Genomic DNA, 23,041 nt, shown 5'->3' with positions numbered 1-23,041 from the left:
CACTATCTGTTGATTTCCGGTATACGGTGGCTTTTAATTTCCCATCACTGTTGTGTGTCATGCAGTTAATTTATCGTAAATCATAGTCATCCCCACTAACCAACAAATAGGAACATCAAACAGAACACCCAGCACTGATCACGTCACTAGTCATAAGGAATCTCACTGATTGGTTCCCCGACTGCCTTGAAACCCAATCAACCTACTTACTTACTCACTTGGCCTGACGAAGCTTTTGTGTCAAAAGCGAAAGTTTGCCTAGCAATAAGTCCACCGATTGTTTATCAAACCCCTCTGAGAAGATGCTGGTTTCATTCATACGATTATCAGCGCGGCAATACATGTCAATAAACCGATTCGCTCACTTGGGGTCCGAAGTACTTTTAGTCCTTGTGGTCAAGGTCGATTAGGTGTTTGAGATGACAAATCGGTTCCCTTCAGGTTGATTCGGTGTGTTCAGGATGTGCATGCCTGTAGAATTGAATGTTTCAACAGGTTTAAATTCATGTTTCCCCACCTAGCATTGCTTTGTTCCCATCGACGTGGCCTGATTGATGCTCCGGTGCTTTTTGTTGGATCTAAACTTGGTTGGATATTTGCACCACACGAAAGGACCCGAATTAGGAATAGAGAGCAAAAGTGATGCACTTATTGACTACGTCTTAAAGTGTAGCGGTGATACTAGTGATGGGGAGGCACGCGAGTAGTATGTGTTGTTCATGGAATTTTGCTTTGTGTCTCTTGAAAAGGAGAGATCTGTTTCGGAGTTTGTGGAGTCGCTTTGTAACATTTGCTTGGATTTGATTGATGAATGATTGAAGTCAATGAATATCCAGGGAAGTTCAACAAGTTGCATTCAGGAGAAGATCGATGTCCAGTTTTTTGTAAACAAGATGCAAATGAGAGTTTTGCTTCCCGGTCCAGTGGTCTGTAGTTGGTCAGTTGGCATTTCTTAACGAATAACTCCGCAGTGAAGGCCTTCTTTCTTTCAAGAGTAGCGGAACCCACTACATTTGTACCTGAAAAGGATTTGCCCGAACTGGAGACGTAAGTACACTTTAACGCTAAAACTAATGTACATGCCAAATCTGTTGTTCACATTGATCCCGGTCAGGGTTGATCGATGGAAGACAGCATAATCAAATCAGGGACATCATTCAGCAGGCAGAATACAGACGAACACTCAATGAATTCACAGGCTAAGTCTTCCGAGTAAATTTCGCATCTTCCATAATTCAGATTTTCGAGTTAATAGGATCGTTTTTTCGACCTTCGCTTATTTTATAAATGCGCCTTACTGCGAGGTGTGGTCATAACCTAGTTAACTAGTTTCCCCCTGGTTGTTGTAGGTACAGCCTCCAGTGCGTCCTTCCGCTGAACATGTTCTTGGAGAAGATCTATATCTTCCTGTGGTTCTGGCACTGCGTGATCGGATTGGTCACACTGAGCAGTTTCATCATGTGGTTCTATCGAATGGGTTTCGCCAGCCGTCGTGTAAAGTTCATCAGAAAATACCTCAAAATAATGTCTGTACTGCGTGACACAGACAAGGCAGCATCGAGTAAATTTGTGGAGAATTACCTCCGCCCTGATGGAGTTTTTCTTATCCGACTCATCGCCATCAATGTGGGTGATCTGATGGCAGGCGACTTGACTTGCGAGTTGTGGCATATATACCGACACAAACGTCTCCACGAAATCGAAGATCAGAAATTTCTGGATGCCGCAGGTGACTTTGTCATCCCCACCGGCCCAGGCTACCCTGGTGACGCTCCCATGGATGTGAGTCACACTGCCGGTGGCGCCACAAGACGACTGCCTAAAGATCATGCAGCAAGTGCTCCTCTTCACATAGCGAACAACGTGAACAATAACAATTCAAACAATAATGATGACAGCATTGTTTGACGTTTTTTTATCAGTCAGAAACTCATAAACTCTTGTTTCCTTTCATTTCTATTTCCCCGCCAAATAACGCGCCACTCAGCGCTGATTGTGATTGGGTGATGCTGATCACCTGACGTCAAATGGCCTTCAACTAGACAGTGGGTTTGGACGAACGGATGAGATGGACACACTCAACACTTTTACGTCCAGTGTAATAAAATGTCATCTACACACGTTGCAATCATATGCTGTAAAATTCTTCGAAATTGTTTTATGCTCACTCACTCACTCACTCAATCAATCAACCACTCACTAACTAAGTCCAGTTTTACTGTACGCTACAATGTCTTTATCAAGGTCAGTTTGTTTTTCTATTCACAATTCACAATACGCTGCAACCCACAATTCGAGCGCTCAAACTTTACCTCCTGATATACAAAAATACTAATGGGGCATTTGGTTGATCGATTTGGCGATGCCACACCCAATCAAGAAGTGCTTTCAGGCTACAACAAGGACAACAACAACAACAACAAGAGGATCGCGACCGAAAGGACGAAAGTTTGTGCGTTTGGCGCGAGTGTTCTGAAGCGCTTTTCTGTACACAGTAGTCGAGCAACTCTAGATAAAATGGTTTAATTTTTCTATCCTAGGAATGTGTTGTTTATTTCCGTCTGATGAATCGCTTAAGCAGTAGATTAATAATATAAAAATTTGATTCTTACCACTTTCTTTCACCGTTCTGGTTTACGACCAGCCGATCGGGGATTGCTCGCGAGATTATCTCCCAGGCTGCGGGGTTTCTGTGTCGTAAATGAAACGCAAAGACCTACCAGCTGGCAATGTTGATTCTGTTTGGCAGCTTCGAAACCATAACATCAGAAGCCAACCGTTCTAACAACATAGTAAGGTACCACTTCTCCATGTGCTTAACGCTAGCAGCATCGATCGTTGTTCTATGAATCACGTGACAGAATCACGGTGATTGGGCAAACCAAATTATTAGACTACATAATCAGTCACTTTTTGGTAGCAATCACTTGTCTGACGCAACGGGTTACACACATTCAAGCGTGAAACTGATTTCTGTTAGGCAGCGCGAAGGAATGTACATCTCCTCGTTAGGCCACCGGTGTCCAGTCACGTTACGGCTAGTCCACTTACTTAAAAAACAGAAAATGTGCTGATTTCGTGCGTTTCTACCCAAAACTGATGTGAAGATACTACTGAAATGACAAGAGACTGCCCTCATCAGTAGCAAAAATGATGTTACAAACCGCATGATTTATGTCAAGAAACCATTTTTAATCAATTTCATATTCGCGAATAATGGATTCTAACTTTGATTGACTGGCGAAAACGGAATAAAAGTTTGTGGTGGACTGCGCAGCTGCTGACTGAAGCCCAGCTAAACGCTATTATCAAAGACGTAACGTTAAGCACCTTCAGTACAAACTATAAGAAACGCCCCTAGGTGAGTGTCCTGCCTGGAATCCCCCTGTGGGATGCCTTCAGTTTGCGGCTGACTGTGAATCTGAAAGTCGTGAAAACAGCCAGCACAATGACATTCTGTTAGCGAGAACATCATTAGGTGAAGGGAAACTTCCGTCGTTCCTGGTGTGACGGTGATACTACTGATGGGAGAGGCATGCGAGCAGTATGTTTTCTCGTAAATCCGCTTTGCGTCTCTTGAGAAGTGAGATCCAATACTTTTGGATTCGCTTCGTGGCATTTGCCCAGAGTTGAGCAACATTCAATGAATATCTAGAGAAGTTCAGGAAGAGGCGTTCAAAGAGAGGATGTATATTCAGTTTTTGTAGACAAGATGCATATGAGGGTTTTGCTTCCGTGTTCAATAGTCCAGTTGGCATTTTCTAATAGATAAGTCCGCAGCGAAGGCCTTCTTCTTTCCACTGGTGTTTCAGTTTTACATGAATGACCATTGGCTTGTTCGCTGAGGTTCATCACCAATCGAAGTGACATCATCAGTGAAATGTTGGGGAGCGTAGTCGAGGATGGCGATGAGTCGATGGTTGAATGTTGAGTAGTGTTCAATGTGTGTTAATATGAGTACTGCTAGCCAAGGCTGACCTTCAATCACGATTTGTCTTTCGGTCAAAGGTCTGTTATCCTGTGCGCTGAGTGGTCAATGACCACGTGACGTTTGAGTTTGGCCTTCCTTGCTCTCGTAATCTGGTCGGTGCTGAGGTAACTTCTTTCCTCAAGCTCTCTGTATTTCAGTTTGTGGTCTTTGTTGATCTGATTCCGAGGAGTTTTTTGTTTCTTAGGTTTGCTTCTTCATCAAATAGAGAGAGAGAAAGAGCGGAGGCATTATGAAAATCGCTTAAACTTCAAAAATTACAAACCTTAAAGTCGATACTTCCCACATTGCCAGTCATAAATGAATGAGTAAATGATGTGCAAATAAACAGACAGTCAAAGTCCTTGTGATCTGTCATGAAATCTACTTGAGAATTGCCTGTGGAAGAGACGGTGTTGTACTACTAATAAACCTCAAAAGTAGTCTGTCACTTTATAGACATCGCACTCGTTTAGTTGTTCTGATATTGCTTCGTGTTTCAGCTAGGTTGGCTGAGTAACGTGTGTTCAACCACGGTGTCTTCAAACCTGAGCAACTGGGGGCCTTTCTATGGTTGATATGGTACTTACGCTGTCCAGTATTCAGCTAAATCCATGCTAAAAATTCGTTCGCAGCGCGTTTGATAGGGGATGTTAATGGTGCTCCTTCAGTAGCCAATCATATCGAAAGATTCTAAACGAGCACGCAGAAATCAAGCTACTTTGGACTTTATGTGACAGAACGGTTCCTGGATTAATTTATAGTATTCGGATTGAAAGTACTAAATACGTTATATACAGATGTCGCTTTGAACGTTTCAAAATACAAGGGTACAAGCAAGAAGCGATACCGTCAGCTATGCATAAAGTGGGAAGGTCTGACCGATGTTATAACAGTACAAGGGTGATTGTACCATGTAATATGCTTTCATTCAAGAGGGGGCGAATTGGCTCAGTGGTTGGAGCTCGAAGTTACTGACCGGAAAGTCTGTGGTTTGAACATGACCTCTGCATCTCCAATTCTCCTGCCTAGACTTGGGGAACCTTGTAGTTACCCAACCCTCATGCTTCCTTTGGATGGCATGGCACCTAGGCGCCAAAAGGTATTGCAGCTGAACGGTTTTTTAGAACTTTCTCTTCACTAAACTCATAACAGAGGTCTAAAACACTTGTAAGCTGATTTGTCTGCTCATCACATGAAAAAAACGTTAAAAAACATAGACGTTTCTTCGATGTTGAAGACTTATTAGAGTGCTCAATGACAAATAAGGCACCATACAGATTTCTCCTCAGTGTTTCTACGTAGATACATTCAAGAATGTCCGCTTTATTCGATATAAATAGCGTGGAAGATTCTGTTGAGTCTAGGCAGTTCAATTGTGCAACTTATATCAAATATGAAGAATACTGTCAACGAGATATCTAGCTGGAATCTGTGTTCCAAAACCATAAAAACTTACAGTTGATACTTCCCAAATTGCCTGTGGAAGAGAAGATGTTGTACTACTACCAACCCTCAAAAGTAAGCCGTTACTCTGGACACCGCACTCGGTTAGTTGTTCTGGTAACGCTTGGTGTTCTAGATAGGTTGGCTGACTAACGTGCATAGCTGTGTTTGACCCCGGTGGCTTCAGGCCTGAGCAACCGTCAACAAGAGATTCAGCTAGGATTCACTTGAGTCTTGATAGGCAAATGAGTGTATTTGTCGAATTTCGTGCAATGCGGGTTCAAGTAGACTATGAGGTTCATAGGAATTCAAGGATCACGCCTACCTGATTGGGCCCAAAAAGGGCGTAACCGATCGTAGACTGTCAGTAAACGTATGAGCAGTGTCCACCATCAAATCTAAGGATGTTTTTGCGATAAACTGCTGACATCGTCAGCACAAGAGAAATATTTGTCCGCTACTCTCAAACAGAAATTGCTGCGCGATTGATTAAATGACTGATTTTAGCTAACGTTGATGAAAGACATGGCTATCTCAAATGGACCTACCCGTAGCATTTCGTCAGGTAGCCCGGTAGCCGAGGAACATACTTGGTTTTCAATACCCAGGATAAGGGTAAAACAAACTTTGCCATTGGCATGAAAGAACTTTAGAATGACAGCTAGAGATTGATTGCTCTAGTCTACACGCGGTTTACAACAGCGAATTTATATACACTTTGATCATGTCTACGGTTTCCTGAACTTGTTTACTGCATCCAATCCAATAGTTGAATTCCTAAAGGGCCGTTCCTCATTCTGGATGTACTTTTACATGATATCCTGTTAGTTTTATCCGTTAACTTGAAAACAAACTCCGCGGACGCCCAAAACGTAGTTAGCAAAACGTTCGTCAGTTTGACTGACGGCAACGCTCTTTACTTCAACTGATCGTCTTCTAACAGCATATCACTTGGCGCTGATTTCGACTTGTTGTGCTTCACGGCCTGGCACAATGGATTTATGCTTTCTGACATTGCATATATCAGTGTCGATAGAGCTCTCTCCGGATTACATACCAATGGATTCACTTTGGCTTCCGCATCATAGGCGAACTTGGTATCCCATACTTCGTGTTCTATCAACATTTACAAGCTTTTCAATGAAGACTTCGTCCACCAGATAAAGCCGATCTATGCTGAATAAGCAAGGAGCACTGTACAGCCAACGGAAACCCTCTTTGGAATCGTCAGTGATGCGTCCCTTATGAATCCCCAGTTGAAGACAAAACGGTTCGGCTACGAGTGGTTGATCAGCATTTGTGATAAACTGGCACTTGCACAGTGTGTGTGGTCGCCCATTCCTCAGTCAAGGAACTCAGATCATATGTTCAGTTGCTGACTGACTCCTCGAGCGACGATCCTAAGTGATGATGTGCAATGCCTTCTGCGACAGCCACTGGTAGAATGCAAACTGAGAAACCACCAAAACAACCCGTACTCCGAAAACAATTTTCGAGGTCGTATGTTTCAACTTCAAGTGTACTAGTTCCGATTTCTGACTGACAGTTGTCGAGCCCGCATTATTTACTTTGCAAAATAACAATTAAGATCAGGAATAAAATCGAACACTTCATAAATTTTTTAAACTTCAGAGACATTGGACTAATGTAATTCAAAAGTGAACTTTTTCAACAACTGTCAACTGGCTGTTTCAAAACGCGCGGCGTCGTATCAGGCACCAGGGCTCAGGATACCATTGACAGCGCATAGCCGTAGTTTGGATTCCACTTGAAATTAACAGTTAAGTTGGGAAATTCATCAAGGGAGCTCGTTTTTATGCGATCACTGTCCAACCTTCTGCTGCTCACTCTCCAGTGCACCATGATGTTTGTTTTGCGTAGCACAGAGTGAAAGGGTAGGATGGAACAGTCAGCCAAAAATACCAAAAATAGAAAAAATCGTAACGACCAATCAGATTCAAAGAAAAAAGTCCTCAACACAACACAAACCGTGAACGGCCCAATAGAATGTGGACCTAAGCCCCAAAAGAAAGGAGCCATCAATAAAAACAATGGAACAGGAGCTACACAGACCACAATGCAGCATAGATAGCGAGCGGGCCAATAAGACTACAAAAAGATCATATACCAATTGACCAATCATATGAGAGGATATTATATGGCCCTCAAGAACTTTATAAACGCAGTCAGGTACGGTGGAAGTACGCATTAAATTGCACACTGACGACGTCTGCTGGACCGGGGGTGAAGCATTTTCAAGCTAACTGCCAAGCTCAGCGAAAAGGTCAAAGGTCACCTGGTCGACTATCTGCAAATCCAGGTTTCCTGATTCCCTCGCGAGTTTTCTTGCCAATCAAAAACTCTGTCCAAATACACTCATTTGCAAACCAATTCGATTTTGTGAGAGACCCAGCAGGAACGCAGCTGAATCCCTCGTTTGAGGTTTGGACAAACCTCGAACTCCTTTACCGCTAGTGATTTATTCAAGTTGACCGATCCACAATGAGATGATAACACATCTGAATAATGGCGATTCAAAGAATACGCGACTACGCGTTATAAACTTGTTTTTATTTTGTGAGACTGTAAGAGGAGCTTCTGCATCCAAAACAGTCACCTATCCATACAGATTAGTGAGTTGCTTCCGAGTATATCTTCTCCCGCTTTATGGTGCAGCTGGTATACCACATTACGTGCCCCTCGGCAGGCAGTCTCTTCAGTTTGTGCACGACGCTGCGTGTTTCTGCTTTTGGCTTCCTTCACGTAATGTTTCGTTTAGGCGCTTGAATCACAATGCTGTTTTAGTGTGGTGTCATCTATCGTACATCCGCAATTGGCGGACTCGTTCTGCCGCTGACGTTCCGTGGGGCCGAAGGATAATTAAGTAATTTCTATGCTTTCATAAAAGAAACTACTCACAAGGTTGCTGAGAACTCTTCGACAGCCCACGACCGGTTTCGCCCCACTTGGGACTCATCAAGTAGGCGTACCTCTAGAAAACAGTCCAACTTGTGTTCAAGTAGAAAACGAGGTTCATGAAAACTCGGGGACTGCGCCTACTTGATGAGCCCCAAATGGGCGAAACCGGTCGTGGACTGTCGAAGAGTTTTCAGCAACCTTGTGAGTAGTTTCCTTCGTGAAAATACACTGCGATATCTCGAATATCGTGGCAACTGAAACATGAAGCGGCCTGTGTGCAGCACTTTCAGTTGTAGAATATCATAAACGAGAGATTCGTGAAAACCAAATTCATTTGCAAATGAGTGTTTTTTTATTTCTATGTTCTTCTCGAGTATTTCGGCTACTGTTAAAAAAAACAGCAATCTCATTCAGAGGTAGGATATTCCGAGTACCAGACACTTGACGACATGTCAGCCTTTCCCATTGAAGCTAGGTTGTTTCTTCCTGTGTTGATCCTTCCCTTGCTGTTCTACCGCATCTGAAAGTACGGCAGCTCGAAGACAACAGAAGGTTCTTACAGCCTCATTTATCAAGCTAACACAGGATTTTCCGAAAAAGATTGAGTTAGAAAATTCTTGATTGAATAAGAAGCGCCCAGCTTAAAATATCAAATTCTGATTCTGACTTATCGGTGTAGTAGACGGTTCGAAAATCTAACCGGTTATTCAAGGGGGCTTGTTTCCAGACAAGGTAGAAAAGGTTGGCCGTAATGCACAAAATACTTTATCGATCGGGATTGCTAACAGAATGACCTTGACATGGAAAATTCACCCCCGACACATCCACGCTGCCAGTGTAATACACTGTGTGGTTAGTCATATTGGATTAGCCGATTCCACATAAACTTCATTCAACCTGGAGACTATAAGTGACTGAATGAACAAATCATTCAGCCAGACGAAAATTGCGGTTCATTGCTGTGCACGGAGCTTCCGCGAACGGTTTGACCACTTCCCCCATGGGATCTACAAAGAGATAATGGCAGATCAAAAGCAGGCTGTCCAAAAGAGCAAAAAGTCTGCTATTTGCAGCGACCAAGTCAAAGTAGACATTGAGTTTAGAGAAGAGGCGTAAAGGGAGAAGTACATTTTCTTGGAGAGTCTGGTAATGTCACGGAAGGGAAACGGTAAAGCGGAGTAAGTCGCATGTAAACCGGTACGAGAAACCGTAGGGTTATTAGTGCACTGGTGATGATTTCGGTATAGACGGTATAGACAATCGACTTCTGATGAGTCACCTTAAAGTGACGTGATTTGTGAGTATGAAAAAAGACAAGTCTCGTGATCCACTGAGCGACTGTGAGCTGAACAGTCAAGTGTGTGGGTGACTGGGTAGCTACAGGGTTCAACTTTATTAGTGCACTGGTGATGATGTCGGTATAGACGGTATAGACAATCGACAATCTGATGAGTCACCTTAATGTGACGTGATTTGTGAGTATGAAAAAAGACAAGTCTCGTGATCCAGTGAGCGACTGTGAGCTGAACAGTCAAGTGTGTGGGTGACTGGGTAGCTACAGGGTTCAACTTCCATTCTTGATAGTTCCAATGGGTTCACGGTACACGATAACTCAAACAAACGCTATGGAGTCAAACAAAAGTATGAACATGACACCACTTCTAATAAGGTATGAGATAACAGTGTGAAGACAACTGATATCTATGCTTGCTTTTCCACAGTACATGTATTTCTACTTGAGTGAGGGAGTCCCATTAGCGAGTTTTATTGATAGAAATATCCTTCGAAGATCAACCTCTGACACGAACATCTTATGGGTTAGAAGGGAGTAGACATAAATTATTAAAAACGCAAAAAATATTCTTTCGGACTGCTGTGTACTCATTTGAGTAAAAAGGATTATTGCAGTTCCTGGCCGTCAGTCTTTCTTAATCGTAGTCTGAAGGCGACTTCAACCGAACCTCCATTTATCGATCACTGTGGTTAAAACAAACATAGAGGTCGGATTTGTTGGATCAGCCATGCTTCAGTGTTCTCGACTATGCTGAGAAGCGGCTAGGCTTGTACCAAGAGCGTTTCAGTTCCAAAGTTCCTCCTCAACATACTACTCAAATGCAAATTCATCCTACTTTAGAATACTTCGTTTTCTGATAGTGTGGACAAACTCGTACGCAAAACACTCGTGGCACATTTAACTGTCCAAGAATGGTACAACTTCCAGCGATCCATAAGATATAACTTTCTACGGAACAAGGAAACAAATCAACTAAGAACAAAACAGCGTCATATTTTCAAATTTTCAAACAATTAACGAGAACTGTTTCTTTCCGGATTTAGAACTCTGATCGTTTTGTTGACAAGATGGAAAAAACCTTGGGCCGAACGAAAAGCGTTTCATTTCTTGACATCGCCAAAAGTCTTTTACGTAAGTACGTTTTTGAATACACACGTGAACGAGTTTCTCAACCATACAGAATTTCTCCCCTAGCTACAATGTTGTGCGTAGTTGCATGTCAGTATCAATCAAGCGTACTTCGCCCGATTTGCTTTTTCGAGAATCAAATGACAACTGAATGAATTTACGGGCTGGGGACTAATGAGTACGAGCCGGACTGGTTCTTTTTTATCCGTAAATTGGTGACTACTCAACTGATTGTTTGTCCCAAAGCAGTAATGAAGCTCCGAGTCGAACACTGAAAGTTGAATTGTGCAATCAGGTTGAAAATTTACACAGTTTTAGAGTTCTTAACACGAATCTCCACTCAGTTTACACAAGTGCGCAGTTTACTGGAGATTGAGTGATCTCCTTAGTATGTGACGATGAGCACCAGGTTGATTATTACACTGAGTCTGCCACACAGAATATTTTCAATGCACAAGTAACTGACAATGATGTCAAGAACAATAGGGATTCTCAATATATGATTCTGCTTTTTAGCGTTATTTCAATCGGCCTTAAAGAATGAAACCGTCGCTGAACTTTCACGAAGTCCCTCTCTACTACGATACCCCCCCAACTAACAGTCCATTGATAGTCCTGTATTTATGCACCAGTTTATCAGCTCCCGCCTCCAATGCGCAGCTACCTACCTCACCTCCACAAATCATGAGTGGACGAAACTGTGGCAGGTACTGTACAACAAGTACGCGGTTCTTGCAGCTGATGATGATTATTCTCCTTCCAAAGCAAAGTCGGAAAGCCTACCCTTCACAGTGAGTCGGGCAAAGCTGGTTGCCTTTTGAGTTTAACTGACAGGATTGAAAGAAGGGACCTCTCTCTGATAACCCACTCTGAGGGCACCACCACACCATAAACGGGTTTTCTATTTCTGTCTTCAAGGTCTGTGAATTCCATGTACTTCTGAATATAAACTTTAGGTATGTGAATAAAGCCGCGAACGCTCAAGTGAGCATTGCATTCAAAGCGGTACACAAAGCAGAACATCACAAGCCCTGTTTGAATTTCAGTCGAGTTCTTCACATTCACTTTTCACCTTACAATGAATACTTTTCATTTTTGGCATGGCCTGTTAACCAAAGTGCAATTTTACACACACACACACACCCAAAAATTAGGTTTCCTGCACCTAGGGTCAGTCAAAATGAAACGAAATTCTTACTTCCACGAACTGAAGAACTTCATAAAAGCAGACGTCATGGTCAATTTACTGCCATCGCTCTCGACTCATTCTTTCTTCGGCTGATGCAATTTGATTAACTAAGCCACAGACACTGTTTTCAACTTTTTTGCCAATTTTTCAATACATAGTTTTAGAAATACAGTTTGACATTAGAAACAATTGTACCGGTGAAGTTGAAGTCGTTCACTTAGTTTCGAGACTTTCTTGGGGCAGTATATGTCCAAGTAAATACCTGCCTTAAGTTCAAGACGTGAATCTGCAAGAAAACGACTAACTACGGTTTAGCCACCGACACAGGGGAAAGGAAAAAGACCTCCGCTGCGGAGTTACTTATTAGAAAGTGCCAACTGACCAATTACTGACCATTGGACAGGGAAGCAAAACTCTCATATGGATCTTGTTTACTAAACTGAATATCCATCCTTTCCTTGAACGCATCTTCCTAAACTTTCCTGGATATTTATTAAGTGTTGCTCAAGTCCAAGCAAATGCTACAAAGCAACCCCACAAATCCGCACTAGACCTCCCTTTTCAAGCGAATTTACAAGAAAACATACTACTGACAAGCTACTCCCATCAGTAGTATCACCGTTACACAGGTAGCTCGTCTAGACAACGCGCTAAGCAAGTTACAATTGGGAAATCGAAGGTCATCATTTTCGCTTTATAAGATTCAAAATACGACTAAGAAAGGGCTCTGATCAGTACAGGAGTTTGGGTGAAAAGCGTTTACGTTTCGAGAAAGATCTACTGGTCCAAATAATCAATACTATCTCTGAAATAACCCACACACTCTGCAGATGCCATACATGATAAACAATTAGCTTACGCTTGTCTTCCAAATGTTGCACAAGTAAGGTTCTCAGAAAGCCCACAATACGGTCTGCACTCATAGAATTGGACAGAGAAGATATGGTCATTGGTGGGCTAGAGGCTACAAACACCGTGAATCCGGTAACCACAGCCTCAAGAAAGGAACTAACTGACTTGCTGTTTCAACCCCACCTTCCCTCCGTAAATGTCCCTATGTCGGTACCATGAGGGATTTTGCCATGTCACAGAAATATGCCTATCGCCTTGCGGATTTCGTCAGAAGAAATTTCCACACGTGTTCTTGGTGTCTGCTGCCGTCGATTCACAAAGCACCTGACAGTCACTCCAGCTGAGGTGAGAGAGTGATGAACGTCTGACATGAGTAAGCAACTTGTCAATTCCTGCGCGCTGAAATTTATGGAGGGCACAAAACCAAGCATCTTTGGACACCTGAATGTCAACTTGGGACTTCTTCGTGAGTTATCCTGGGAATTATTGTTATCGCTGCTATAAAAACAGACTTTCTTAGGTACTTTGATCTGACTGTTAACGCTCGCAGACTGCAGCTTGTCGAGTGTCATCTATGGTTGTGAAAGCATTCGGGTCACCATCGTGATTTCTACCGAGATCTATGACTTTGCTGCACAACGAGTGGCTCACAAAATATATCGGTCTGATGAGGGCGAAAGTGGTCAAGTGGCATATCGTTACACGGGCTTCACCTGCTCGTCTTTATCCTCTCGGCTTACCGCTAAATGAAACTAGCAACTCTAAGAATTTGTTGACCAGATTCTTCACCCTGAGACCAGTCGTCTTTCAAGCAGTCTGTGGCGTTGCCACGGTATACGGTGTCTGAAAGGATCTTCTGAGACTGGCACCCAAGCGGCCTCTACCGTAAATTAAATGAGATCACAACGCCAGGTATCTGATCGATAAAACTCATCAGCAACACCACTAACGGTCCGAAAGATATGCAGTTGACATATGTTGTGGAGTTTGCGGGATATCTAGTGTTCGTATTCACATCACTCTCGTTTGAACAGTCGTCCTTCTGTCCTGACGTAGTTATTCCAATGAGTCCACACAAGAGTCCGGGACAGGAGGACGAGTGTCCAAGCGGGAATGATGTGAATATGAACAACACATATCCCGCGAACCCCATAACAGATATAAAAAAGTCATTAGGAGGGTTCCAAGCGTCTGTGACGCTACCGGACTGGGAAGCCCTGACAGACAGGTCAATCGATCGTCACAACCAGGACAGTTACTCCGTCGTCGTTCCGATGATGTGTCGGGCACACCAATCACGTCGCTCAAGTGTGAACACATTCGCCCGTTCAGACGTGAAAGTTCAGATGCGCCCAACGTGCGCTGCTGGCCTCTCCAGGTGTCCGGAGTTCAAACCCCAACAGGGCCGTTAGACATTCACTGCTGATGAGTTCGAATGAGAACGGAACTCGAGTCCAGTACTTCCCCCATTTGATGTGGACTCATCGAAATAATTACGCCAACACAGAAGGATGACCGTTCAAACGAGATGTGCGATTTCTTCAGCAAGCTTGATTCGGCTAAAGTCTATCCGCATATCCTATTTGCGGAGGTGGTCATTTTCAAGATGGCGGTCTTTTTGAACTCCCCGGCATGTCTTTTGACTTGAGTGATGCTCCTTTGGACTTTCGATGATTCATACATGGGGTCTGTTGTAACTTGAGTCCCATCTCTCCATACCCAGGTGGTAATCTGGTCGCCAGCGATTCAGAGCCCAAATATCAACAACGTTTGAACCAGATGTCCACCCATCTTGACTAACACAGAGTTACGAATAGTGCTGATAAAACCACGCTAGTTTCGAGTTCTATAGCATTCCTTGAGCATGGAATTTCATCGCAAAAGTCTGAAGCTTTGCCGTCGAAGGTAGACAAAAGCGCCGACTACACTGCGCCAAGCTCATCTAAGAAACTCTGAAAATTCTGTGGTTTAGTTGACTACTAACGAAGGTTTGTCCACGCTTACCCTTTTGTCAAAAAATAAAGCTTTCGTACACTGAAGATGAGGATTTGCGCGTCTGAAACGGTCAGTCTTCAGAGTAGCTTCACTAGGCCACCATGACCGTGAGGCACCCCTACCATTTACTACCGACGCGTCCAACGTAGCTGTAGGAGTGAATGGAGAAGAATGGGGAAAGGGCAAAACTAATTCGTGATAGTTTGCTGGAACTCCAAACCCTTCTATGCGCATCCCAAAGCGCACCTTGACTTCTGGCTCCAACAGGCCTCAGTCATCCTGATCACCAGCCTTTGCGTAAGGCCACAAGTGGACACAGACTTGCTTCTGTCTTCACGACATCAATGCATGCTTATATAACGCGCACGATGACCTGAACAGTGCCTTACCAACGCGGAATTGCATCGCGTGTCCTCGTCATTTTCCAGGTCGCCGAGGGGGTCCCCCCTACCTGATAATTTACTTGGGACAGTTGGACTGACTGTTCGGATCGCTAAGCCCTATCACTCACCCCAACAACAGCTCCCGTTAGTGCACCGAATCTACTAGAATGAACCACTGCGGCTACGAAGCTCGACAGCTTGTGTGAAAGTCAACATCGCGTCTGTTGACGGTTGAAAATGGATGTTGTTTTACCTTCCCTTTCGGCACAAATGAATCATGCTTACAGCGGTACCCACACCTGTTCTGAGGGATCCCCCAAACTTTTGAGATTCCACCTAGCAGACTAAAGTGGAAACCTCACCACTGTGTGTGAAAGTCAACATCGCGTCTGTTGACGGTTGAAAATGGATGTTGTTTTACCTTCCCTTTCGGCACAAATGAATCATGCTTACAGCGGTACCCACACCTGTTCTGAGGGATCCCCCAAACTTTTGAGATTCCACCTAGCAGACTAAAGTGGAAACCTCGACCACTGTGTGCTTTTTTTTACTGTGAATACACGTGAAGCATGCCAAGTTAGTCAAATCATAGCACGTGTAAGGTGCAAAAACCTTGCTGCTTCCAGCTATCTTAGGCCGGATCTACACTGGGACATGTACTGAAGCACCAATTTATCGCATCCGAAAGTGTCGGGCACTCCTTCACGGGAGAGACCCAAACGTGGGCAATTTCTATCCTCTCTAAAACTCGTTGCCTTTTTTTAGCCCTCTCATCTCCCTCCTTTTGAGATAATTGCTTTTACTCTATCTTGTCTTTCATTGGTCTACCATTTTCTGTTTTACCTGTCAGCGCTTTCCGTAACTTTGAAAACTAACCTCTTAGGCTCACAGATTTGCAACCATTTTCGTTGTTTATACGGTCCTCCGTAGTTTTGAACACCAGAAAAACAAGTATTACGTAGCGTTCTGGCGTTCATTCAAAATTTGACTTCATGTCTTGAGCTATTCTCACGCCCGGGCAAACGCAAGAACGGAAGCAACCCCATCCATCATCGGTTTGTTTAAAGGATTGATTTACTAAGCCACGTAAGTGTTCCTTCCACCAACTTGATGTAGCTTAGGGGACCAATGGAATCCTTAAGCACGTCATAGGTAGATTGAAATTAGTCTACCATCTTGTGAGGTTTATTTGCATTGCAAACCCCTTCACACATTGCTTTCATGCAGTTTTGTCTATCCTCAATGGCCATAGAGTCGTTTTATCAGCTAGTTAGCCATTAGGCGTTTTCATGTTTATTCACAAAGGTTTAGGCCGAAAATACGAACCTTAGCCACTGGATACCCACGGTGATACTACTGATGGAGAGGCAGGCGAGTAGTATGTGTTGTTTGTGAAACTTCGCTTTGCGGCTCTTGACAAGGAAAGATTTATTGCGGAATATGTGGAGCCGCTTTTTATCATTTGCTTGGATTTGAGCAATGAATTATTGGAGTCAGTGAATATCTAAGAAAGTTCAAGAAGACGCGTTCAAAAGAAGATGGATGTCCAGAATTGTAAATAAGATGCAAATGAGAGTTTCGCTTCTCTGTCCAATGATCTGTAACCGGTCAGTTGGCATTTTCTAATAACTCACTCCGCAGTAAAGGCCTTCTTCATTTGGTTTGGTGAAGTTTAGACTTTTTCCTCCAGCTTCCGCGGTACTAACGATAGCCACCAACGTTGAGCTATCATCGACAACGCGCGATGCTAGACGTTAGCTGTTGGAGTTTCGGTAAGCGAGAGACAATCGTCTTCTCCCCAATGGGACCTTTGGTTACAACAGCTTCAACGCTGGTCAGGTCATCATTCATGGTATCAGGATCTTCCGCTTGACAATTCTGAATCATTCGTACTTCCTTTTATCCCATCTCCGATTTCTCTTCCCCAGTGACAGTTTTGACACATGCTTCCTCTCACGTAAAGTATTCTGCGCAATCAATATAACCTCGTCAAAGTATGGACTGGACATTGGTCTGACTTTGCTCTCCCAGGTGCGCACACTCACACGCCACGTTACGATGCTTGGGCTACAACATACGATTGAATACCCTGGATATTCATACCAATAACACCTCAAACTTTCATGAGTTAAAAGAGAAAAGCGAAGTTCTGGGTGCTGTTCCATGAATTTTTTATAGAACGAGCTCCTACCGTACAAAAGTATGTCAGTGTACTTTTGGAGACATTCGGCAGATGGTTATGTATTTTCGAGTTTGACGGATTAGTAGAATCATAAAGGACCCCGTCAGGAAGAGTTGTAGAGGTTTTGGTGTGTGTATTTGGCGTACTTTCCGTGAGAATGCTAGGTGCTCTATAACCTGAGAGTGGACACCTAAGGTCAGTAAAGTGCAAAACCAAAAGTTCGTGAAAAGCGATGATTACAAAAAACAAAATATGTAGAACAGTCAACTGTTCGATTAAAGTATTTAATCCCTCATTTTTGTGAACAACTCTCCTACAGGCGAATGCCAGGACATACTGCAGAATAACTAACTTAACTCCGGAGAATTTAGTACAGTTGGTTTGCTCCAATGGGCATTCGTCGGAAGTCATTGTGGGAATTGGTCAACTCCACACTTGATTTTGGATTCAAGATGAGAGAAATACTTCGAAAGAGTCTGTACAATATGTGAAGACAGAAGCTGACAAGAAAACAACCTCAGAAATCCAATTGATCTTGGCCCACCAATCGGTACACACGCTTACATCCAATGGAGCAGTTTGCCATAATAACACGTTTGAATCCACACATGTCAGTTCCAAGAAGCCTCCTGGAAAACTAACTTCCTCTTGCTAAAATTCTGTGGAAGTAACATGCGTTTTTATGTTTGGCAATTATTACAGGGCACAAATAACGTAAGGATGAAACGAAGAACGAGATAGCCCCACGGAATCGGCAGACATGACAAGTTAGAATGTCATGCAGTAACTTCTGGATGTGGGATCAAATTTCATTCGTTTCCTGGTCAAGACAGACACTCATGCTTTATAAGCACAGCATCAGATTCACATGCTAGTTGTAATATCGATCGTCCGGTAGCAATTTTGTGAAAATCAATTTACAACTGAAAATTATTCAGTCTACTGCCCAAAAACCAGTAGTGTTCACGTCTAACTGCTTAGCATAATTCAACGTTCTGAATCCTCGCGCTAACAAGCACACAGTCCCTCACAAGAAATAAATACGTCTGTAGTGGATTTGCTTGCAAGTACCATGTGCTATCTTTCGACAGAACGCGAACATGTTTTAGTTACACTGATCAACATGTTGAGGACGTGGGTCTTGGAGAAGGGTCTGGGAGGTGGGGTAACATTTTGTGATATNATGGTCAAGGCCGCGCTGAAGGAGAAATAGGAGTTTGTTCAAGCTGGCAACAAGGTACACACGGATTGTCAAAATATATTACTGGACATGTATGTGAGATCAAGAGTACGCATAAAATCGGGAACTTTTTACCACATAGAAGTGCTTCGTTAATCGTCATGGTGCATGTGTGAATTTTAGTTTCACGAAACATAAACATCGTCAGAAACGGCGTTGCATAGCAACGCTTTTGTTTAAAGTGCTCTAGCAGATAGATATGATGATAGAAACTAAGTGCAATGGAGCCGTGTCTGAAAGCGTTTCATCGTAATACCCTTTTGCGTACGCAAATGCAACCGTTTTAGAGTTGCCTTGCAAAGTTGAACGTACTTTTTAGTCATTCGCGCGTAAAAGCGATGTAAATGCCGTTTCACGCCCAACCGTTGTACAGATCTTGGAGAACCAGCTCACTAGCGGGTGATTAGGCAACGAAAAACGAACGGAAAAGGTGAATTTGACGTCCCTGAAAAAAATATGAATGCTAGCAGATTTATGTGAGTTGACTAAACAACTTGGGTTTCGATCTATCGGTTGATAGAATCCTAATCAAATTCAGCAGCCAAAAATAACGGATGAAAACGCGTAGATTTAAATTCCAACCAACAAATGTCTCTCAACTGATCTAGTGGATACAGTTAGAATTTTGAGGTAGGTAGCCGGTTCAGGATCGATAATTCCGGAGTTCAAATCCCGGCTTGGTTAAGGACTGCCCAATGAGCCCTAATAAGAGAGAAATTGGAATCAAGTGGTCCCGTCATTTGGTGTGGACTCAGGAGAATAATTGTGTCAGGATGGGAGGAAGACAGTTCAAAACAGTGCTATGAACGTGAATTCCGAGAACCCCGCAACCACTTGCGCTCTTATGTGAAATATTTTTGCGAGAGCGATGAATCCAAGGTTTGCTAGATGTTCACGGAACTTTCAGCCTGCCGCGTTCGACTTATCAAGCACGTCAATTTCGCTGTGAAACGAATAGACTGCTGGAGAGTTTTCACACTACGTCTAGTTGGTGAACCAGAAAAATGCACTGAACCAAATGTCAGATTGTTCACGCTTTTCGGTCTGTTCACACACAATCAACTCACTTTCGAAGCCTACTTTCCTATCGACCCCTGCTATCCTAGCGTAGTTAGAACTGAAAACTCAGTGCATGCTGTCAGGGTTCTAAATTATCAGACACTATTGCGTAAGAATTATGCTGCCTAGCATACTTGCACTGAAGATACCAGCGTTATATGAAGCACAAATTTTCATGGTAATGGTAAGACACGCAACAGATTGCATTGATTTCGAATGTAATAGGCTACTGAGACTGGTAAATGCAACTTTAGGAAATCACTTCACGACGGACGAGGCCAGGCGCATTTGCGGCGTGAGGCTAGACAGTCGTGACCATAATCTGTGACAACTCCATTCCCATTTCCGTACAGGTTCACAGTGTGCCTAACCAAGTCGTGTTGTATATCTTTGTCTTCATCGACTATATCAAAGAGGAGTTTCCACTGCTTTCGCACTTATTCATACCATATCAATAAAGCTGTTCGTCTGCGTGCCTGGTCAATTGACGCTGATAGCAGAGGAAGAAATAAGAACCTATTTAGACGACTAAGTCGAGACCTAATCGAGACCCAAGATGTGAATTCGGAATCAGCCGATTATCTGGCGTTCAGGAACATAGTTCCGTTCGAACAAAACGCAGTGGTCGACCTCGTAGCTCAACTAACCAAATCTCAGTTGTTGAATCATACATGTAGACAATAGGGTTGACGAAAACCTTGGGGGTGCGCCTACCTGATGAGTCCCAAGAAGGGCAAAACCGGTCGTAGGCTGTCGAAGGTTTTTCATCAACCAAATGAGTAGCGCATTTTGTCAAATATGCTGTTCTTTAGCTTAAGAACAACCACCTGTATTGTTACAGCATTAGCTGAACAGGTGGGACCTGAACCGTTGGTTGCGATTTCTAGTTTAACTTTCACCAGTTGCTAAGCGTACGTTGTGAAACGGTATGCAAATCTTACAGCTTACACAGTCTCGTCTAACTGTCATATGGAAAAGGTCTTGTTTGGTAGCTGAGCGCCAAATGACACCAAGTGACTCTGCGATTTCGGAGATTCAGGTTCCGTGACTTATTTCTCTGGTGAAAGCGCCACCGCTGCACTTCGTGGTTACAAAACCAAACATGGTCTCATCAAAGGTTCTTTCACCGTGTCGACCATTACACACTTGATTGCAAAATTTGCGTCCAGGGGATCTGTATTGGATTTTCCTGGCAAAGGGAGAAGTCTCTCAGTGATGAAAGAGGGCCCATTGTATGGAATGCCATCGAGCAACTTCAGTCCCCGAGCACCGTGGCATCTTCGTCAATAACTCAGGTATCTCAGTTGACCGGCATTGCCCGCGCCAGCGTGCATCATATTATGAGACGCCACCTTGGTGGAGTTAAGAGCAAGAACCGAAGAGGAGTGTGCACGAGTGACGCTTGAAGAATTTAAACATGCTGCGTCTCACATCTTATACCGCCACCAAATTGTTATAGAAGAAAGTGGCAGTTTTTCAACATCTTTTCTAATAACAATTCGTTTAAAATAAACCTCCATAATGCTTGTATGTTCCTATAAAAAATAATAAACATTTGCATTGGCGTTAAAGTTTTAACTTGGGTATTAATTTTTGCGTTTATTATGATATATCCTTATATAGTCATGTTGACTAGGTTTTCCAGCTCTATTCTAAGGCATTTGACATAAAAACGAATTTTATCCATCAGATCAGCTGGAGGTTCGCAGGTCATGAAGAAACAATCGTCAACCGTGATGCATAAATCTGTCCTTATACTGCGATCAAATGAGTACGGCCTCTGAAGCACAATCCCACACCATATTAAACCTTCACTTTTTAGTATCTAGCTCCTGTGCTTTGATTCGCTGTAGGATTCGGCCACTGGAATTCTTCATTCGAAAGCTTATTTGTGCGGCGTGGTTGGCTCTCACCTAGACAGGACACAGCGCCACTCATCCTTCAATCACAGAGACCGCATCCAGTATTCAAACGTATTGAACGCCTCTTCGACTGACGATTTATCAGATGGACACCTCACTCGTTTTGTGAAGACTTTCTTGTCCCGAGCCAGTGGAAGTCTGTGGGAACATCAGTAGCCAGGAGTCTGACTATTTACGGCTATGGATGAAGGCATCGAGGAGGATCAGATCAATCAAATAAACTGATTTTCATCACCTTATCCCGATAGAGTTCCTAGATATATGTGGCTCAGGTTCAGGATACCGTACCAACCTCTTCACTATAAATCGATAACACCATCACAAGTTACAGAGCACACGCGAAATTACTCAGAATACCAAAACTATGGATTTCGTTGGCAAATCTGGTTATTCTGATGATCTACTGAGTAATATCTTTGTTTCATCCAGAAGTGTGAGGATGAACTTTAATCCACTGACGGTTTGAAAATATGTGTACCAAGAACATGAGGGCGAGATGGACCAAGTGGTTAGAGCGCGAATTTACTGACCGGAAGGTCCGTGGTTCGAACCCGACCTCTGCCACTCGACTTCCCCTGTCTAGGCTTGGGCGACCTGGCAGTGTCCCAGCCCTCGTGCCTCCTTCATGAGGCATGGCAGCTAGGCACCGAAAAGGTGCTACAGCTGAACGTACCAAGAACATCAAAACTGACGGTGAATTGCTCAAGACGTTACTAAAACCTTATGAGTGACAAAGATGCTCTGTCGACTGCCGAACCCGTTAGCAAAAACCCATATCCAAGAGTCAACCTGAATGAGAGTCCCCCGGGTTCTTCTCAAACGATAAAGAACAATATCATCTATGGATAGAGTTCACTGCGTTAGTCTCATTGCTTATTTAGCCAGTGTATTGTTCGTTTACTTTGGAACTCGTAGTAAAAATTTTTGGCACGCGAGTAGGACTTCCGTTTCCCATGAAATTAAGCTCTTTATTACATGTCGATCATCCATTACATATTCACCAGTACATCACATGATACCAGCTCTCATCATTGATACCATGTCAAAACAAATCAATTCTTTAACCTATATTCACTCGCTTACTGCTTTGAGGTTAACAATTTAACCTGTACTGAGACTCTCGTTTGCAAATAAGAGTACCTTGTCGATTGGTGTTCAAGTAAAACACAGAGAATCTTCAGAATAGCACCTGCCTGATGAGGTTGATAGTGGGCTGTCGAAGAGGTTTAAGCAACCTCGTAAGTAGTGCTTTACGTCAGGACAATTTTTGAGACACTGCGGCTCTGAAGGCACTGTTTGCCTAACCCGGCCTAACAACTCATGGTCCAGTACCTCTTGGTATATCCTACACATCCACGGAAATGAAACTGCAGTTCCAAGCCTTCCGGGGTTTTAGTAATTTCAAGGCAACCACTGATCACCAAACACTTCGTTACTATCTAAGATTTAGCACAGAATTCACTGG

At 43.3% G+C, this 23,041-nt stretch overlaps 2 protein-coding genes across 2 annotated transcripts in view; both read left to right on the top strand.

Moving 5' to 3' along the window:
* T265_09271 (hypothetical protein) overlaps positions 1–2,611 on the top strand; it is a gene marked incomplete at both ends in the record, with an annotated part of 57,461 nt that extends 54,850 nt beyond the window's left edge. Inside the window, one exon of the mRNA XM_009175297.1 lies at positions 1,350–2,611. Within this exon, the coding sequence (XP_009173561.1) occupies positions 1,350–1,908 (559 nt within the window). The remainder of the gene's footprint in view (positions 1–1,349) is intronic.
* An 11,712-nt stretch (positions 2,612–14,323) lies between these two features.
* T265_09270 (hypothetical protein) lies at positions 14,324–21,060 on the top strand (the record flags this gene model as incomplete). The annotated part of the gene is made up of 2 exons (XM_009175296.1): positions 14,324–14,389; positions 20,722–21,060. 2 exons carry the CDS (start codon positions 14,324–14,326, stop codon positions 21,058–21,060), a joined length of 405 nt encoding a protein of 134 aa, XP_009173560.1.
* Between the last annotated feature and the right edge of the window lie 1,981 nt (positions 21,061–23,041).

Source organism: Opisthorchis viverrini (assembly GCF_000715545.1).
Source record: "Opisthorchis viverrini unplaced genomic scaffold opera_v5_263, whole genome shotgun sequence".
Lineage (NCBI taxonomy): Eukaryota > Metazoa > Platyhelminthes > Trematoda > Opisthorchiida > Opisthorchiidae > Opisthorchis > Opisthorchis viverrini.
Note: the sequence above shows the minus strand (reverse complement) of the source record. Positions and strands in the feature narration are given on the sequence as shown.